The 20,060-nt window shown below is 45.5% G+C and overlaps 2 protein-coding genes across 2 annotated transcripts; one reads left to right on the plus strand and one right to left on the minus strand.

Annotated features, from left to right (window-relative positions):
* The first annotated feature begins 839 nt into the window (after window positions 1–839).
* LOC125128726 (uncharacterized) lies at window positions 840–19,995 on the plus strand. Its single transcript, XM_047782901.1, has 4 exons — window positions 840–1,308; window positions 1,438–1,519; window positions 1,637–1,861; window positions 18,719–19,995. The coding sequence occupies exons 1-4, from the start codon at window positions 901–903 to the stop codon at window positions 19,132–19,134; spliced, it is 1,131 nt and encodes a 376-aa protein (XP_047638857.1). The 5' UTR covers window positions 840–900; the 3' UTR covers window positions 19,135–19,995.
* LOC125129732 (histone H4) lies at window positions 10,262–10,639 on the minus strand. The gene has a single exon (XM_047784794.1). It carries the CDS (start codon window positions 10,622–10,624, stop codon window positions 10,313–10,315), a length of 312 nt encoding a protein of 103 aa, XP_047640750.1. The 5' UTR covers window positions 10,625–10,639; the 3' UTR covers window positions 10,262–10,312.
* Window positions 19,996–20,060: the final 65 nt, after the last annotated feature.

Consider the following 20,060-nt stretch of genomic DNA (forward strand, 5'->3'; position numbering starts at 1 on the left):
ATCTAGTTAACGCAGGTAGAGGTAGCAAACCCTGCTTGGGCGAGCCAGGGGTTGACTCGGCTGCTGAAAGTAATAAGCAGTACCAGGCGGCCGCGACGCTCTATCTCGAAGTCGGGTGCCCGGTGAGCAACTGCAGTTACTTCCCAAGCCTCTGCCCAACACCTGAGGTTTAGCACCAAGGGGACGTTCCCTCGCACACGCGCACGCCCCGTACACCCCAGTCGGTTAGGGGGTAAAGACGGTTTTCGGGAGCGTAGCGGACGTGGGTTTTGGCTTGAGCCCACCGTCTTTGGAAGAGGGGGGCGGGGATGGGGATAACAGGTCCTGAGGCTCTCGGAAGTGGAGTCTTGCTCCCGGAGAGGGCGCAGATAACCTTCCGATCCGAAAAGCACCAAAGGGCCGGGGGGGGGGGGGGCGGGGGGGAGATCGGCCAGACTAGCAGCTAACCTAGGGGGTTCTGACAAGGTAACAAGGCATTCAGGGGGCGGGGGTTCGGTCTGGGAGGTAAAAAGCGTGGAAAGGAGGCGGGCATCGCCGGTAGTGTGTTCTAAGGGAGCGAAGGGCTGAGGAGGAACGTTCTGACACAGTCGCGCTCAAAAATGACTCTCGCCGGGAAGAAAGGAAAGACGAGGCCGGGAAAACTGCTGGCAAACTGGAAAGTATTAAGGGAGGGAGGGAGGGAGGGATGGTGGGGGGCGGGGCGGAGGAGGATTCTGCCCAAGCCAATCAGTGGCGCTAGGGCTGGTGAGGGTCACAGCCAATAGAGAGCCAGCGCGGGACTTTCAATTATTGTCCCGCCCAATCGGGACAAGCCTGTGCCTATAAAGACTGCTGCGGCGGGCGTCCCCCTGGTTACTCTCCCTGCGCTGCGCTGGTAAGCTCGTGTTTTGGCTCGCCGCCATGGCCCGTACTAAGCAGACGGCCCGCAAGTCGACCGGGGGCAAGGCCCCGCGGAAGCAGCTGGCCACCAAGGCGGCCCGCAAGAGCGCGCCGGCCACCGGCGGCGTGAAGAAGCCCCACCGCTACCGGCCGGGCACCGTGGCCCTGCGGGAGATCCGGCGCTACCAGAAGTCGACCGAGCTGCTGATCCGCAAGCTGCCCTTCCAGCGCCTGGTGCGCGAGATCGCGCAGGACTTCAAGACCGACCTGCGCTTCCAGAGCTCGGCCGTGATGGCGCTGCAGGAGGCGAGCGAGGCCTACCTGGTGGGGCTGTTTGAAGACACCAACCTGTGCGCCATCCACGCCAAGCGCGTGACCATCATGCCCAAAGACATCCAGCTGGCTCGCCGCATCCGCGGGGAGCGGGCTTAGAGAAAGAAGTGCGCACTCGGCCCGAGGTTCCATCACATCCAAAGGCTCTTTTCAGAGCCACCCACAACTGCACTTGGAAGAGGCTGTGCCACTTTTCCGCGCTCTGTCCGGCGGACTCTCCCATAGCTCGGGGAAGGGAGGATGTTCGAGCCGGCAGAAGCACTGACTGGGCTCCGGGTGCCCAAGTGGGTTAGAAGCCACGTGTCCGGTCTAGCCCCCTGCTTGCTGGCCGCCTCCTGGCGCGTTAGAAGCTTTTGAGTCCTTCAAGAGTTTGGTCAGCCGGCTTCTCCGCTTTCTTGGGCGCGGCCATGGGTCCTCCGCTAAGGGCAAGGCGTCTCCACGGCGGCCCAGAACCGTAGTCTGTTCCAGGGAGGGGCGGGGGGGGGGGCGCGAGAGGACGGGTTGAGGCCGGGCGGGGTCACTAGGGGACGCTCAGGATTCGCGCTCCAAGGAGCGCAGGGGCCTGGCCTTTTACGCAGCTGGGAGCCGCGCGAGTATGGGTGCGTCATCACTCCCCCCACACCCACACCCACACTCCCACCCCGACCCGGTGCGTTTCTCTGGCTCGGGAGGGAAATGGCCACCTCCGTCCGTCTGTCCATCCGTCCTCGTTTCTGTCGGGTAAAACCAGGCAGTCCTGCCTTTCAAGGGTTAGTGATTTGGGTCCTCCCTACCACCTTCTGCTTCTCCCCCCCTCTCCTTTTGCCTTTATGCCTGCATCCTCAGCACATGGAAGTTCCCAGGCTAGATATCAAATCGGACCTCTAGCTCCTGGCCTATACCGCAGCTGTAGCAACGCTAGATTACAGCCTCTTGTGAGACCTACACGGCAGCTCAGGGCAAGGCTGGATCCTTAACCCACTGAGCAAGGCTTCCGATCCAACCCTTGTCCTCTTGGATACTAATCCGGTTTGTTATCACAGGACCATGAGGGGAACCTCCACTCTGCTTCTCATCAAAAGTCGGAGTGGCAGAGTTCTCGTCGTGGCTCAGTGGTTAACGAATCCGACTAGGAACCATGAGGTTACAGGTTCGATCCCTGGTCTTGCTCAATGGGTTAGAGGACTCGCCGTGAGCTGTAGTGTAGATCCCAGACGCGGCTTGGATCCTGCATTGCTGTGGCTCTGTCATAGGCTGGTGGCTACAGCTCTGCTTGGATCCCTAGCCTGGGAACCTCCATATGCCACAAGAGCAGCCCAAGAAATGGCAAAAAAAAAAAAAAAAAAAAGTCGGAGTGGCTAGTAGGGTGCTGTCCAGACCTTAGGTCTATTTTTGTGAGCTGGGCCTTAAACTGGCTGTTTTTCTGTTCGGTTCCACTGAGTGAGTCTCACCTCCCTGAAGTAATTTCTAAACGCTTCAATTGTATCTGCGTTCTCTGCCAATAGTTGGTAGTCTCTTGTTAATATGTTTTTTTTCAGTCATGTGGGAAGTCTGTCCTCAGGTTTTGGATTACTCAGTGAAAGGACAAAAGTGGGGCTCTGAGTTCTGGGAGATCAAACAGGCAGAACATGGTCCTCTTTTGAGGAGATGAAGTTTCCCTCTGAAGGAGGCCTTAGAGATGATTCTTGTACATTTGGGAAGAGCAGGGCCTCTAGTGGGCTCAGAGTGAAGACAGGGTCTTGCAGAGCCCATCTCCACAAGTTCAGATACAAAGCTGTACAGATCTTAGGTGACAACTCTTCTTAACCTTCTTAAACTTGGGAGAAGCTAACTTGTTTTCTGTTTTGTCTTGGTACAGTGGCAGGTGAAAAGCATTCATTAACTGATGAGTGAGAATTCAGAGGACATAGGGAAAAGGAAGGATACTTAGTTTTGTTTTTCTTTCTTACTGCCACATGTAGGAGTTGAATTCGAGCTGCAGCTGCAGCAATGTGGGATCCTTAATGCACTGAGCAAGGCCTGGATGAACCCACATCTTCACAGAGGCAACATGGAGCTCTTAACCTGCTGAACGGCTGAGCCACAACTGGACTCCAATTTTTTTTTTTTTTTAAGCTCCTGTTGCCTCTTTTGAGATGTGTGAGAAATGGGGAGAGCAGTATAGAGACTGTGGCCCTCCTGCTACAGTTTGCCACATGTTTCTGCTTCAGCCAGCGGTCACAGCAATTTCCAGAGCATGCCTCCCAGGGCTCTGCCCAGACCCTTATTACCTGCTTAGTCCCCCACTGCAGGATGGATTCAGCCTCGGTCTGTACTCTTCTGAGTTAAGAAGTAGAGACCTAAGGGGGGTGGCACTATCTTTGCACCTGCTATCTCATCCATCTTCCTGGTAAAACTTTAGGGGACATACAGACATAGGGCTTTCTGAGGTACAGCTTGAAGTTCTCAGGTGAGTAAGTGACTTGTTCATGATCTCAGGTCCAGGAACAGCTGAACAGACTCTGGAAACTTCAATGTCTGTCAGGTGTCAGTGCTCCACATCCTCGGCCTGCCTCTGATATCACACTGCTTTATTTTACCAGTTAGGACACCCTTAACATCAAGGAAGTCTTTCATTATGAATCGCATGCAAGGGAAATTAATTTAGTGGCATTTTTGATATCCAGTCAGGAGTAGAATGAAATTTTGTCTTCCTGTCAGTATAAAGAAAGGCCTACCCTCACAGCATCCTTTCAAATCTTTTTGTTTGAGAGACTGGTATAAACTGAGTTCATTGATAACAGAGTACAGTTTAAAATGAATGTTTTATCATTTAATCATTTCTGTACTTAAATCAATCCCTACTCTCAGAGGTGAGAGTTAAAGGATAAGGACAAGGTAAATAAATGCTTTTCCTCTAGTCATTAGCTTCTACACGGCTAGAATAATTTCAAGGAAAGTCTACTCCAAACCCCTGGGATTTTTAAGAATAGAAAAACAGTCTTTGTGGGTTCTTGTTGTGGCTCAGCAGGTTAAACACCTATCATTGTCTATTAAGAATGCAGCTTTGCTGTAAGCTGCAGTATAGGTCGCAGTATTGCAGTGACAGTGGCCTAGGCCGGCTGCTGCAGCTCTGATTTACCCCTGACTGGGGCACTTCCTTATACTTCAGGTTCAGCCATGGAAAAACAAACACAGTCTTTGTTTGGGTTTAATTCTGCCTTGGTTAGGGTAGTGGGGGACAGGTGTGTGTGCATGTGTAGAGAGAAACTGGTATTCTGGTCCTGCTGACACCACCTTTGGTTCCTTGGAAGAAGACTTGGGCTTTGGGTTCACACACTCTCATGATCATCCTTCCAGGTCCTCATCTCAGGAGTCTCATTTCTTCTCCTCTGCCGGGTTCCGTCAGTGTTCTCGGTTTCATCCATGCTGGCCTTGGCTATTTTTTTTTTTTTTTCTCTTTCTCCTTGAAACTCAAGTGAGATCATGAATTCCATGTATCTGCTCTCTGCCAAGTGTTCTCATATTGATATCTCCTGCTGAGACCACTATCCTGTCCTCTACACCAATATTTCTAACTTTCTGATGGCCAGGTCCTTCAGGATGGATAATAGGCACTTCAAACTCAGTTCACTATATCCACAATTGTATTGTCTTGCTTCCAAAGTTCTTTTTTTCCTTCCATATTCCCCATCTTACTTGGAAGACACCTTCACCCCTTTTTCCTCATCTGTTCAGGTCCACAGTTCCTTTCTCTTATCATGCGTCCAAATTTCACAAGTCACCAATGTTTTCTAACTTACTGTCTGACTTTCAAGTCTGTCACCCTCTCTCCATCCATCTATCGTCCCTCTTTTTTTTTTTTTTTTTTTGGTCTTTTGTTGTTGTTGCTATTTTTGGGCCGCTCCCGCGGCATGTGGAGGTTCCCAGGCTAGGGGTTGAATCGGAGCTGTAGCCACCGGCCTACGCCAGAGCCACAGCAACGTGGGATCCGAGCTGCGTCTGCAACCTACACCACAGCTCACAGCAACGCCGGATCGTTAACCCACTGAGCAGGGGCAGGGACCGAACCCGCAACCTCATGGTTCCTAGTCGGATTCGTTAACCACTGCGCCACGATGGGAACTCCCTATCGTCCCTCTTAACTGACACCCTCACCAGCTCTGTTCTAGAGAATTACATATTCAGCCTTGACTCTGCCTTGCCACTAAGTGTCCACCCTGTGCGAGAGCTGTCACTTTCAATGCATTTTTTTTGAGTCTGTCACTCTCAAAAAATGTTCCACCTCCTTCTCATGCCCTTCAGAATAAAGTTCACCTTCCTTTGCATAGCATTCACAGCAGTGGAGGTTAATAACTGGTAGGGACTCTTGAGTTAGGCAAACCTGAACTGGAACCCTGGTCTTGCCCATAGTCACAGGTTTGACTTCAACAAGAAAGTCTCTGTAGGCCTCACTCTTCCCATTTGTAAAATGGAGACGACAGTATCTTGCTAATAGTGTTGTTGGAAATATTAAAAGTGACACTTCCCATAAAGTACCTAGCAGAGTATCTGGTCCAGAATAAGTATTCAATTACTTTCAGTTACTCTGTTAATAGTTATTAAATTTAAAAAGCCTAATAACATCATCTTAATATGCAACTAGTTCCTGATACTTCCCAGATCCTCCCCGGGTTTCAGGCGCTCTGCTGGCTGAACAAGTACATTCTAGCTCCTCAGAACATCAGCAGTTCCCAAGGATATGATGTCTTCACACGTTTCATTTCTTGTCTTCAGATCCTCCTCCTTTTTTTTTTTTTTTTTTTTTGCAGCCTTGAGAATCCCTGTTCATTCTTCAAGATTCAGCCTTATGTGGTGGCCTTCCCTTTCCTTTCTCCTCTTTACCCTTATCTCTTTGTGCCCCCCCCCACCTCTCTGCCATCCTATCCTCACACCTCTTCCTATTCCCTACCTTCAGCATTAGGCTGGCATCATTCCTCAGGGTGAAGATTTGTCTTTGTTCTTTGCCTGGCACAACATAGGTGATCAGGAAATGCTTAATGAGGGATCTAATGCTCCTGACCTTCTACTCTTTGCCATATATGAGGGAGTTGAGCACAGGATGCCCCCTATTCCTGGGGTCTTTGAAGTTATAGATCAAGAGCAGACCTGAATTGGACCTCTGAAAAGACCTTCCAAGGTCCTCGGGCGGGGGGGGGGGGGGGTCCTGGAACACAGGAGCAGGACACTGCCTGTGGGCAGGGTGTTTGGAAAGCCCAGGTGCCCCTTAGCCATGAATGGCCACAGTCCCAGACAATCTGCTTCTGGCAACAGGGACTGAGAGAAGAGTTCACTTAGCTACATTCTCACCAGCACCCCCAGTCTGTTCCTGAATGCAGATCTGGGAAGGAGTGTCTGTTTTTATATCCACAAGATATCAGATTCGGACAACCCTCCTGACAGGATTTTTTTGGTATTTGGTGTGTGGACCTGGGATGTGATCAGGAGCAGAGAGTGAAATGTACATAAGGAGAGACAGGAAGGGGAGGAAGGATGGTAGAGGAAAGGGGTTGGCAGAAATCTATGGGCCTCACTGCAGTGAACTGGGGCTGAGGCCTGACACCCCTTAGCAGGTAGGGCAAGGCTCCTGACCCTTATCCAGGAAAAGATTCCAAAGAGAAAAGACCAGGATCTCCATTTCCTCATGTGTAAACCAGGATCATAATTGTACCCACCCCAGGAATGCCATGAGGATAGAAGGAGATAATATAGCCCACACAAAGTGCTTAGAACAGAGCCCTACATATGGTCATAAATCAACATTAGTAGCATCATTAATATTAATGATGTAAATATTAGTGACAATAATGTGAATTGATGTAAGCCTTAATTACAATCATGTCATGGAAAACAAGAATCACACACACACATTGGTGAATAATTTTCAACACACAGCCAGCTTCTAGACTGTATGGCCCAGGCAGTAAGAATACCCAGATTCCTAGATGGCTTCTGGTTCATCTTTCAGTCACCTCCTCTCATTCAAACTCACAATACCCCTGGACAGGAGGAAGGGCTTTTAAATTTTCTGTTGAATATTTGAAGAAACCAAAGCTGGTGAGGGACAGATAACTTGGAATGTGGGTCACACAGAAGACAGCAGATGTGGAACTTGAGCCTGTTTTGCTTTTCTTTTTGTATTAGATTCATTGTTTCAGAAGAAAATAATACACAAAAATAATTACATCTAGAGATACAGTAGCTCTGATTTCTTTCCTTTTTTTTTTTTTTTTTGGTCTTTTGTCTTTTTTGTTGTTGTTGTTGTTGCTATTTCTTGGGACGCTCCCGCGGCATATGGAGGTTCCCAGGCTAGGGGTTGAATCGGAGCTGTAGCCACTGGCCTACGCCAGAGCCACAGCAACGTGGGATCCGAGCTGCGTCTGCAACCTACACCACAGCTCACGGCAACGCCGGATCGTTAACCCACTGAGCAAGGGCAGGGACCGAACCCGCAACCTCATGGTTCCCAGTCGGATCCGTTAACCACTGCGCCACGACGGGAACTCCAGCTCTGATTTCTGATCACTCCAAAATATAGTAAGATATAACTTTATATTACTATCTGCTGCACAGTCGCACATACCTAAAAATTAAAGCAAGTTATCCAAAAGGATCTTTTTTCTTTCTTTTTTTTTTTTTTTGCTTGGAATGCACTTTGTTATTTTGAATCCTATTCTGTTTCATTAATAAAAGATACTGGCTCCCATTCTCTAAGTTGATTTTACCACCTGCTCATGGGCTGCAATCTGCAACTGAAAACCGCTGCAATAGAGACATAACCAAAAAAAGTGAGATCACCTCTCAAAAATTCTTGGAGGAGTTCCCTGGTGGTCTAGCAGCTAAAGGATCTGGCATTGTCACTGCTGTGGTGTGGGTTCTGTCCTTGGCCTGGGAACTTCTTTTTTGTTTTGTTTTGTTTTTCTGTTTTTTGTCTTTTTGCCATTTCTAGGGCTGCTCCCGTGGCATATGGAGGTTCCCAGGCTAGGGGTCTAATCCAAGCTATAGCCGCCAGCCTACACCAGAGGCACAGCAACTCGGGATCCGAGCCTACACCACAGTTCACAGCAATGCTGGATCCTTCACCCGCTGAGTGAGGCCAGGGATCAAACCTGCAACCTCATGGTTCCTAGTTGGATTCGTTAACCACTGAGCCACAGTGGGAACTCCTTTGGCTTGGGAACTTTGGTATGTCACAGGTGTGGCCAAAAAAAGTCTTGCTGTTTTGTTCAACAAGAAGCCTGGCAACTCTTCATAGCTGGAGGTGTGTATATGAGTTTGCAGAAATGGGAACCAGGTCTTTGGGCTCTGTGAGAAGACATGCTCTATAATGAAGGCATTCTGCGGTGGGTGGCAGAGAAAGGTGCAAATGAGTTAGCTGGAAATTCAGAGGAAAAGTTCAGTTCTAACTGAGAGACTCAAAAAGGACTTCTTGTAGGAGAACTTGGGGTGGGGCAGGGAACCAGAAAAAAGAAAAAGAGAATTGTGAGTGGTGGACAGTCTACAGGCTGGACCAATTCTAGGAATGGGAAATAATTTTTCAGTGATGAGACTTTAAGGCCAGGTCATTGAGGGGCTTGAATGCCAAACTGGGGAGGGAGTGGATGGATGGATTTTACTCTGTAAACAGTGTAGAGGAAAGGATTATAAAAGAGGAAGCCAAAAAGAAAAAAAAAAAAAGGAGTTCCCTTCGTGGCTCAGTGGTTAACCAACCCAACTAGTATCCATAAGGACTCAGGTTCCATCTCTGGCCTCGCTCAGTGGGTTAAGGATCCAGCATTACCGTAGGCTGGGGTGTAGTTCACAGATTTGGCTTGGATCCCCCATTGCTGTGGCTGTGGTGTAGGCTGGCAGCTACGGCTCCGATTCGACCCCAAGCCTGCAAACCTCCATATGCCGTGGGTGTGGCCCTAGAGATAAAAACGCTCCCGCATGCGCGTGTGCACACACACACACACATACATGGAAGAAAAAGAACATATATTTGTAGAAATGCATATAAATACTAGCAATCAGAGAAAGACAAATTAAAACAATAATGGGATATCACTTTATACTGAATACTCTGGCCAACCACAGAAAGCTGAATAATGCTAAGTGTTGGTGGTAATGGTGGTTTACGTGGCTGGTGCCTGGCTGGTGGGATGTGGCCTAGGGCAGCCATTCTTCAGAATAGCCTGGTACTTAGGTCAATTAAAATTACACATCACAGGAACCGGCAACTGTGCTTCTGGGCACTTAAATCCAAAAGAAATTCTCACACAGGTCTATCAGGGAACATGAAAAGTATGATGGGACATTGGAAACAGTAAGCATTCATCACTGGAAAAGTGGGTAGAGAAAATGTGGTGGGTACACTCCACATGGAAGTGCGGAGACCGGTAAAGCAATAGCTGGATTATCTTTTGGAAGCTAACAATTTCTTCTCTAGACTTTTTCCTTGGCTACATACAAGCCAAGTGTAGCTGTGTAAAATCATAAGCCTAGAACACTAAAAATACAATTTAAGAAAATCTTTTACTTACAAAACCATAACTAGGTTTAAGGACTGCAAGTGTGCACCTACATTTCAATCAAAATCAGGTAAATTTAGATGTGGCAGCATAGGAGTTCCCACTGTGGCCGTGGGTTAAGAACCTGAATGCCTGGGTCTGATCCCTGGCCCAAGAACTTCCATATAGCATGGCTGCAGCCTTTAAGAAAAAGAAAAGTGGCAGTAAAGAGAACCTAAAAGAATGCTGACATAGAATTTGCTTTTGGCTTGTCTAAAATTAAATTGTTCTATTTTATGATTGGGTATATTTCTGTGGGCCTTATTCTAAGCTACAACAGGTCCTAACAAGTTTTCTTTTAAGTCTGGAGCACGATAGGCTTTCCCGGTGATTAAAATTGAGGCAGACACGTGAAAAACAGCTTTGGTTAATAAATAACTCGGGTTCCCAGAGCTCTTAGCACCTGTCCCCTACGCATTTCTGACCCCAGACTAGCCAGCTCCCAACTGCAAAGCTCCCTATGCTTTTTAGGCAAGGGCTCAGCTCTTCTGACGACTGTGTGGTTGGCCCTAAAAAGGGCCTTTGAGATTGTCTCACGTAGCAGAACTAGCAGCTTAGCCCCCGAAGCCATACAGGGTGCGTCCCTGCCTCTTGAGGGCGTACACCACGTCCATGGCGGTGACGGTCTTGCGCTTGGCGTGCTCCGTGTAGGTCACTGCGTCCCGAATGACGTTCTCTAGGAACACCTTCAACACACCTCGGGTTTCCTCGTAAATGAGGCCAGAAATCCGCTTGACTCCCCCTCGCCGAGCAAGGCGCCGAATGGCGGGCTTGGTGATGCCTTGGATGTTGTCTCTCAAGACCTTGCGGTGGCGCTTAGCACCGCCCTTGCCCAAGCCCTTACCGCCCTTTCCTCTCCCGGACATGGCTGGTGTGGTCTGCAGACACCTTTGGGACGGCTGAGGGTGGTTTTTCGCCTGATATACAAGAGTGGCGGACCTGATTGAAAGCTGAAAGCCGAAAGCGCGCGGGCGGGAAGGCGTCTCATTTGTCCCCGCCCGCTCAACCTTTCGTTGTTTCTGCTGTTTCCCTCTCTCCCTCTCCACCCTCCACAGCGCCCGCTAACAGACATGCACCTTTTATTTATTAATTAATCATTTTTGAAATATGGTTGATTAACGGTTTCATATGAGTTTCAGGTGTGCAACAGTGATTCAATATTTTTATAGATTAGATTCCATTTAAAGTTATAAAATAATGAATACATTTCTTGGCCTGTACAAATATATCCTTGTAGCTTATTTATTTTATACGTTGTAGTAGTTTTTACCTCTTAATCGCCTTCCCCTATTTTGCCCCTCCTCCCCCCAGACTCGTAAAAAGTCGATTTGCCAGAATCCGCGGGAGAATTAGAATCCAAGCTTCCGGATTCCACCTCTATTTTCCTCTCCCCCCCACCCCCGCCCCGTCTCTCTCTTCATCTGTGGGCTCCCTAAAGGCATTCAATTTAGCCTAAGAAATGCGTTAGTGTCTCAAGAGGGCAAGAAAAGCAAAGGAAACCCAGAAATGGGAAGAAAAGAGCGCCAGCGAGGGGTCTAATCCTGACACAAGGATCCCAGTCTTCAGAACTAAGGATACATAACACTGCAACTAACACGGTTCCCATAGTAAGACTGCCAGACCCAGGAGGCGATCTGGACAGCAGGGGCACCTAGATTGTGTAGAGGGGGGGGGCACCATAATTCCTGAGTCTCATCTCTATTTTGTTGGTAGGAGACATGGAATTTCACTTCACCCAGGAGAAATCAGATCCTAGGTAAAGTGGTCTCACTATACCGTCAAGCCTTCTCATGGATGTCAGTGAATCCAATGCACTCAGTTTTTCAAAACTCTGCTGAGGGAAGCAATACATACAGAGACAAGGTATTATGTACCTCTGCTTCTACGGACCTTCTAAATTCAACCCTTGTTTTCATCCAGAATTTGGTGCCCAAGTTGTGTCCCCACTGAGGCCCCACATGTTTGCTGAATTGGGTTGCACAAGAGGACATCTGCTCCAGATTGAGAGTCGTTACCAGAAACGCCTTGTGAAATTGACTGGGATCCTTATTAATAGCATTTTCATTACCAGAGCCTTCTGTAGAAGATTACAGGAGATGTAGTTTCTGCATCAGAAAAAAACATGCTTTTTATGTTTATTATTAAACTATGTTTTAATGTTTATTATTTTTTAAAATCTGCCTTTTTTATCTCTCCTTTAGTTCTACTTTATAAAACTATATGCTATATATAACTATATGCTATATTCATATTTATATATATTTATATGCTAAATCACTATCTTTATCCAGGCTCATAGGGTCCAGACATGTAGATCCACCTGGTCATTCTTTAGTCATTTTAAACTCAAAATCTCCAAAAATCAAAATGTTTAAACTTAAAATCTCCAAGATAGGACTTTTGTGGGGTCTGAGGGAATACATTCTCCTCTCCCTCCCATGTTCTCTCTGCTCATCGAATGTTGCTACCGTGCATAACATGCTTAAGGTCAACACCCTGGAATTCGCAACAGATGTTGAAGGGTAACAGCATAGGCCACCCCAAAATATGACTTGTAAGAGTTCAGGACATGCCACCTCAAAATATGCTGGTTTGGCATAATGATTATTTTGAGCCACAGTACCTTGAAAAGTAGCAAATTCAGGGACAAACGTTCCTTGATTTCCCCTTATCTGCCCGAAGACAGATCCTCAGAAAGGAACTCAACTGACAGAAATCCCCTCCCCAGGGAGTTTCATCAACCAGGGAAGTTTGACTCCTGTCTCAGAAGAGGAGACTAGAAGTGGAGACTAAACTCAGACAAATTTTGTCACAAACTGTCATACCTCCCATCTATTCCAAGAGCCCATTCATCTTTCCTAAAAGTCATTTACTCTCCCTGGGAGGCCTCCATGACCCCTCCCTTTTCCCTATTAAGATAGTATTTAAGTCTAAGCCATTTTGAGGAGTTACTAATTTTTCCCTGGATATCTCCAGGTGTATACATGTTAATAAACTTCTGTTTGTTTTTCTCTTGTTAATCTGTCTTTTATTACAGGGGTCTCAGCTAAGAACTCAAGAAGGAAGAGGGAAAATTGTTTTTCCTTTCCTGTGATATCTTCTTCTCCCTTGGCTGCCTCCAGATAGAGAAACAAACTTTTCTTTTCTGACCTTTTAGCAACTCTTACAGACTCTGTCACATTGTTTCATAACTCTTTTGCATCTTACATATCCCCCCACCCTTGACTGCTTGGCAGTGATTTCTATTTTTCTTCATAAATTGACATATTCAATGTCTAACATAAGCTCAAAAATTGTTTATAGAATGAACAGTGCCTACATTTGACTGCTTTTAAACACTAGTAGGTAAGAAAGACACAACCAAATTGCAAAATAAGACAACCGCAAGCCAAGGCCGAGAGAAGTGATGGGTTTTGGTGTCAGAGAGAACAGGACCCTAGACAGAAGCAATGTCTACAAACTTCTTTTTCAAAACTTCATCCTTCTCTGAGGGGCCTAATAACTCATTACCTAAATAAAATTCTCCCCAAAATAAACGCTCCCTTTCCACATTAATAGTAAATTCAGATTGAGAGAGCAATTTACATGCCGCTGTGTGTGTTAAAGGGTATAATATATGTATACTGTTGATTACAAAAGTTAAATGAATGTTGAAGTAGAAAATATGGTTGGAAAAAAACTTCTTTTGCAGACAGGCTATATGTCAGTTGAGTTGCGAACATTCTGTTCTAATTTCCTCCATACACCACAAGTATTAAGTACCATGCTAACATCTGTGGCCTGAACATTTTTTAAAAAGTCCAATTTGTTTCAATTATAAATAAATAAAATTATATATGTGTACATATCCCTTTAAATTTCTACAATGTGTACCTTAAATCCCGTGAGGATGGTTAATGAAACAACATGTACTGTGTGGAACATATTACTTGAATCTACTATAGTCCACAGGGATGTATCACATTGGAAAGCTGGATATTGTATAAACTTGTAGCAGATGGAAAACTTTCTTCTACCTCTTAGATTCTGTGACTGGGCCTGAGAATTAAACTGACATAAGTCTAGTCAAAAGGAAAAAAGCATACAAATTTAAATATTTTTGTGTGTATACGAGGGTCTTCAGAAGGAAAATGAAGAGGTAGATAGTCCTGGAGTTTACATATACCTTTTAAACAAAAAGCAATAAATTCTGGGGATGTGATAAGACAACGGGGCTTGGGCTAGGGCAGTTAACTAGGTGGAATTAACTAGGGGAGTTAACTAGGTAGAAAAGTAACGAGGAAGTTATGGGTTAGTTTAATAAGCTTTGTGTTTATACAATTTCTCATGGCTTCGGCTCCCCATCCTGGCATACCCTCCTGGAATAGGGAAGACTTCTTCCATATAGGGGTTTTATCTCCTGTTTTAAGGAAGAAAGGGGGAGGTCAGAGTGCCTTTCTTGCATCTGCTGTTTGCCAAGTGCTTTTAGCTCAGAATAATCCTTATATGAAAGTGGCATATTTTAGGGGTGGTACACACTGCCACTGATAGGATAAAAGACCTGCCACCCCAAAATATGGCACCTCGCATATTGAATATTTTAAGGTAAAGAAATTTTGAGAAAGTGACACAAGCAGGAAGCTCACTGTGACCTTCCCCCAACTTTCTCTCCTGAAACAGGTCATAAAACGTTCTGGTGGGAGGTGCTCTCCCTATACCTAGAGGAAAGGAGCATCGTTATCTCTAAATCAAAGGAACACACAGAAGAATCCTAACACACAGGTCTTGCTGTTTCCCCAGTTTACTGCACTTACCTCAGACTCATTAACCTGCCATATTTCTACACAACTATCCACCCTTGATCAAATCTAGCATAAATATACTCAGGCCTGTTTCTACAAATCTTCATTTCCTTGTGAATGTTCCTGTGCCATGTAAAACTTAAATAAATGTATATGCCTTTTCCCCCTGTTAATCTGCCTTTGTTGGTTCAATTTTCAGACCCACTCAGGGACCCTAAGTGGGTCAAGGAAAAATTTTCTTCCTCTCCCCTGCCCTTCACTGTGTAGTACAAACAGTAGCATTAGGACAGGTACTAAGGGGCAAGTTTTTATCCAATGAACAGGATGTTGAAAGGAATGAGCTTAGCTCAGAATGAGATAAGAAAACAACTTCAAAGTCCTGTGGCTTCTTAATTTGGTCCATAGCTGCAGGCCACTCAGAATGAAAGGGAAGCAGGCACATGGCCTGACTAACCCATAAACCAAAGATTCAGTCTCAAAGTGGGGGTACTTCAAGTCAAAAGCTAAACACAAACTGTCTTCCTGGAACATACATTTTAATTCAATTCAGGAGTTTCCGCTGTGGCTCAGTGGGTTATGAACCCAACTAGTATCCATGAGGATTTGGGTTTGATCCCTGGCCTCCTTCAGTGGGTTAAGTTAAGGATCTGGTGTTGCCAGGAGCTTTGGTGTAGGTCGAAAATGTGGCTGGGATCCCACATTGCTGTGGCTGTGGGGTAGGCCAGCAGCTGCAGCTCCGATTTGACCTCGAGCCTGGCATATGGGAATATGCCGCAGATGCAGCCCTAAAAAGCAAATAATAATAATAATAATACAAATAAATTAATTCAGTTAATTACTTTTGTATTAAAAACAAACACACGCCCCTACAAAACATTATATGTCTAATAATTCACTTACTAACATCTTCTTTTCCTGCTTATTTCCTATGGTAAAATTTAAGCTTCTCATGCCTAATTTTTGCCCCTTGGTAATAAATAATTTCAGTGCTCAATCTTAAACTGCAAATTCTTATTATTTCTGAGGGAAAAACTTCAGCAATATTAAAGGAGGAAAATATTCCTTCTTTCCCACAGCTGCAGCAAAGCAGAGTTTCATCTGCATTTTTTAGGGATGCATTCAAGGCACATGGAGGTTCCCAGGCCAGGGGTCTAATTGGAGCTCCAGCTGCCAACCTACACCAGAGCCACAGCAACACCAGATCCAAGCCTCGTCTGTGACCTACACCACAGCTCATGGCAATGCCAGATCCTTACTCTACTGTGCAAGGCCATGGATCGAACCCAAAACCTCATGGTTCCTAGTCGGATTTGTTTCTACTGCGCCACTGCGGGAACTTCTCATGTGCATTTTAAATCTGATAAAGTAGTGAGTGGTGTATGGAGACCGCTCATAGGAATATCACATTATTGTCCACTTGTTATATTCAGAGAAATATTATTTATAACCCTTAAAAATGTCCTATTATTTTATTTGAACTGTTGCCCTGAAATTAATATTTAAATTGACACTGCTATTTTCTGAGAAGGAGAAATTCTTACACAATTTCTTTATTAAGTCAGAGGAAGACTCTTGGAATTTTTTAAAAATTATATAAGTAAATTATAAAAGTAAAATAAATCCTATGACTGTTGGATTCTATATAAATAGCTTGAGAATATTTATTGTTTAAATGTACACATCTCTACAGCATGGCCAAGAGTGCATATATGTTTTTTAAAAATAAAGAAAAAATAGAACATTTCAAAGAAATGTGACACTTTGGTGGGCAGCTTTGGACTATCATCCAGACATCTGCCCCAGGGGTAGTTTCCTGTTCTGATGGCAATAGCTCGGTTGAGTAATTTGATTGTAAGTTGGGAAAATTCATCAGTACTTTAAAATGCACCCCAAGCCTGATGAAACTGGAGATCCATTCATTCTTTTGCTTTAGAATATTATGCAGGCATTATTATTTATCCAGGATTAACCATAATTTCTCTGAGACTCAGTTTCTTTATCGGTAATATAAGGAAAATCAAGTAATATCTACTTCACAGAGTTGGGAATAAATGAGATAGTAGGTTGAGGATTTTAAAATACTGAGTAGTGTTCTGTATATGTAAGGCAGTATTACAAAACCTCCACAGGAGGGGGTAATAGTTTTTCACGTCAGTTAGGCATGATGTTTGTTTGTTTTTGGCCCATGGCAGAAGTTCTGTGGGTCAGGGGTTGAACCCACACTAGAGCAGTGACCCAAGCTACAACAGTTGAAAACTGCCAGATCTTTAATTCTCTGAGCTACCAGGGAACTCCAGCATTTAGATCTCTTCCCTAGAGCAGGAGACTGCTGCAGCCCAAGGAAACTTGGAGATATAAAGATAAGTTTCTACTTTGTGTTTAATGCGCAGAAAATCCTCTCAAAATCACTTTTACTTCATGTTGACTTCAGGAAAATAGTCATTCATATTGACACCATCAAGGTAAGTTTTGAGCCTCTTGGGCCTTTGTTCTCAGGTTTTAGTTTTTCTGTGGTTTGGAGGCAATAGTGTTTTTTTGGTTTTTTTTCTGTTTTGTTTTGTTTTTGTTTTTTTGTCTTTTTGCTATTTCTTGGGCCGCTCCCGCGGCATATGGAGGTTCCCAGGCTAGGGGTCGAATCGGAGCTGTAGCCACCGGCCTACGCCAGAGCCACAGCAACGTGGGATCCGAGCCGCGTCTGCAACCTACACCACAGCTCACAGCAACGCCGGATCGTTAACCCACTGAGCAGGGGCAGGGACCGAACCCACAACCTCATGGTTCCCAGTCGGATTCGTTAACCACTGCGCCACGACGGGAACTCCGCAATAGTGTTTTTTCAATCAAAGAAGCATGCGATTAAAAGTCTTTAATTATTACAATTTTAAGCATTGGTAACCTTACATAACTGTGGTATTATTACATGCAATTTTCCCAAGCAATTCTTCAAAGCATATGAAATAACTAAAAGGAAAAAGATCTTCAATTTCCTTATAAAGAATAGAAAAGATAAGAAATGTTAAGAAGGAGTTCCCGTCGTGGCGCAGTGGTTAACGAATCCGACTAGGAACCATGAGGTTGTGGGTTCGGTCCCTGCCCTTGCTCAGTGGGTTAACGATCCGGCGTTGCCGTGAGCTGTGGTGTAGGTTGCAGACGCGGCTCGGATCCCACGTTGCTGTGGCTCTGGCGTAGGCCGGTGGCTACAGCTCCGATTCGACCCCTAGCCTGGGAACCTCCATATGCCACGGGAGTGGCCCAAGAAATAGCAAAAAAAAGATAAAAAAAAAAAAGAAATGTTAAGAATTAGAAAACACTTTATAGAAGAAAATATTCTAGCAACTCACTAATCAACAAATAATTTATTTGTTTTGACACTTTATTTGAACTTTTAATCTGACTGATAGGCAACTTGACTATTTAAAACTATTCACCAGTGTAAAGGAGAATTTCTGGTCTTGTGTTCCCTTTAATGCAGCAGGTTAAGGATCTGGTGGTGTCACTGCAGTGGCTGGGGGGGTCTCACGGCCAAATAAATAAATAAATATTTCTGATCTTACTTTCCCTTACTTAGAGGCGTTTCCTCTATAGGACCTAATTAGCCATTGATGGATTGAGAAGGAGGAAACCGCCTTCCAGGGGGAAATGACAAAAGAAAGGCGGAGAGCTCTACTCTGTAAATTGGTACTGGCCAGCACACAACTTTGGCGAAGTTCTGAATCAGGTAAACGTAAAGTTAAATTTGTTTTCTTCAATTGAATATTGTTTTGTCGAACCGCAGTCATAATGTAATACACCTAGTGCGCTTAGCTCAGTGTCAGGAGCTAAATAAATGTTAACTATGGGAGAAGAAATGGAAATGCGGCTGAAACCTAGGGCATGCTTGTATTTCAAAGGAACCGATTAAAATATAAATCCCAAATGTGCAAAAACACTTTATAAGTTGCTGCTTTAAAAGTTACAGCAATTTCAAGAAATGGCCTAAAAAAGAAAATATCTGTGATGGATAAGATTATAGAAAAGTACGGAGGTAATAAGGAGATTAGCATAACAAGCTTTTGCCCAGGATTGAATTCTAGCCAATGAGATCAGAATTCCGGAAATTCCTTATTTTTCTGGCCCAATCAAGATGAGGCTATGTCTATAAATAGGACTGCCTCAGGATCGGTAAATGAAACCAGTGAGATATTATGGCGCGTACTAAGCAGACGGCCCGCAAGTCGACCGGGGGCAAGGCCCCGCGGAAGCAGCTGGCCACCAAGGCGGCCCGCAAGAGCGCGCCGGCCACCGGCGGCGTGAAGAAGCCCCACCGCTACCGGCCGGGCACCGTGGCCCTGCGGGAGATCCGGCGCTACCAGAAGTCGACCGAGCTGCTGATCCGCAAGCTGCCCTTCCAGCGCCTGGTGCGCGAGATCGCGCAGGACTTCAAGACCGACCTGCGCTTCCAGAGCTCGGCCGTGATGGCGCTGCAGGAGGCGAGCGAGGCCTACCTGGTGGGGCTGTTTGAAGACACCAACCTGTGCGCCATCCACGCCAAGCGCGTGACCATCATGCCCAAAGACATCCAGCTGGCCCGCCGCATCCGCGGGGAGCGGGCTTAAGGCATTTTTTTTTTTACGTAGACGATCTTAAAGGCTCTTTTCAGAGCCACTCACCTTTTCAAAAGGAGCAGTTGTACCATCTCTCAGCCATGTCGGTGGGCTCGTTATGCACAGGTGTTAAGGGTAAAGGGGATCAAGTAATCTTGTATGTGTTGGTGAGGTTACAGAATTAAGGCCGACAGACGCCAGAGGGAGCATCAGGCAAAATCTAGGTCGTCATGGCCAAGTGCTGCCGTGATTTCTGAAGTCCAGAGGGCTAAGCTTGCTACTTACGTGGGAAAACTGCAAGAGGATAGTCTGTTCTACGCAGTTTTTGCTTTATTTTTTTGGAGTGCCTTTCAAGCTGGTTAGTGTGAAATAGAACATTTTGATTGGTTAAAATGTTAGCACAAGTCTGAATACAGAAATTGACAGTAGAAGGCCGGTATTATAACTGGGGGGATCTGGGATCTGGGTTTTCAGATCGACAGCAGTTCTAGGTCTAGGCTGGATGTCAAACACACACCCGGTAGTTTCCTGGCGTTTCAACTGATAAAAAAGGGCAAGAGACAGTGCTGAGCCCCGAGGTGTCTTCCTCACTGCGTTAAGACAGGAGGCGCAAAAGGTAAAAATAAATATTTAAGTAAGTGGGCTGAGGTTTGGTTGCAAAAATCAAAATCAGACTTCCACAAGTGGTATAGCGGAGTAATACGATGCAAAAATAAAATTTAACTTTCCCTTAGCTGGCGCTTCAGATCTCTACGTATACAAGTCAACCAGTAAAAGTTAAAATCAACAAAACAGGTGAAACTACACTTTACATAATTTACTGGTTAGTGTGAAATAGAACATTTTGATTGGTTAACAAGACTTTTGTTCTAAGGACCACTAAGGAAGCGAGACCGGAACCTTATTTACAAGGACTCCACCCTTCTATGACGGCACTG

This window comes from Phacochoerus africanus, chromosome 6 (genome assembly GCF_016906955.1).
Source record: "Phacochoerus africanus isolate WHEZ1 chromosome 6, ROS_Pafr_v1, whole genome shotgun sequence".
Taxonomy (NCBI): Eukaryota; Metazoa; Chordata; class Mammalia; order Artiodactyla; family Suidae; genus Phacochoerus; species Phacochoerus africanus.

Excerpts from the sequence above, each read along its gene's own strand:
- LOC125129732 (XM_047784794.1), bottom strand. The coding sequence starts at position 10,624 with ATGTCCGGGAGAGGAAAGGGCGGTAAGGGCTTGGGCAAGGGCGGTGCT.
- LOC125128726 (XM_047782901.1), top strand. The coding sequence starts at position 901 with ATGGCCCGTACTAAGCAGACGGCCCGCAAGTCGACCGGGGGCAAGGCC. Across the intron at positions 1,309-1,437 it reads GCATCCGCGGGGAGCGGGCT|CTCGGGGAAGGGAGGATGTT; the intron begins TAGAGAAAGAAG and ends ACTCTCCCATAG. Across the intron at positions 1,862-18,718 it reads CACACTCCCACCCCGACCCG|ATATTATGGCGCGTACTAAG; the intron begins GTGCGTTTCTCT and ends GAAACCAGTGAG.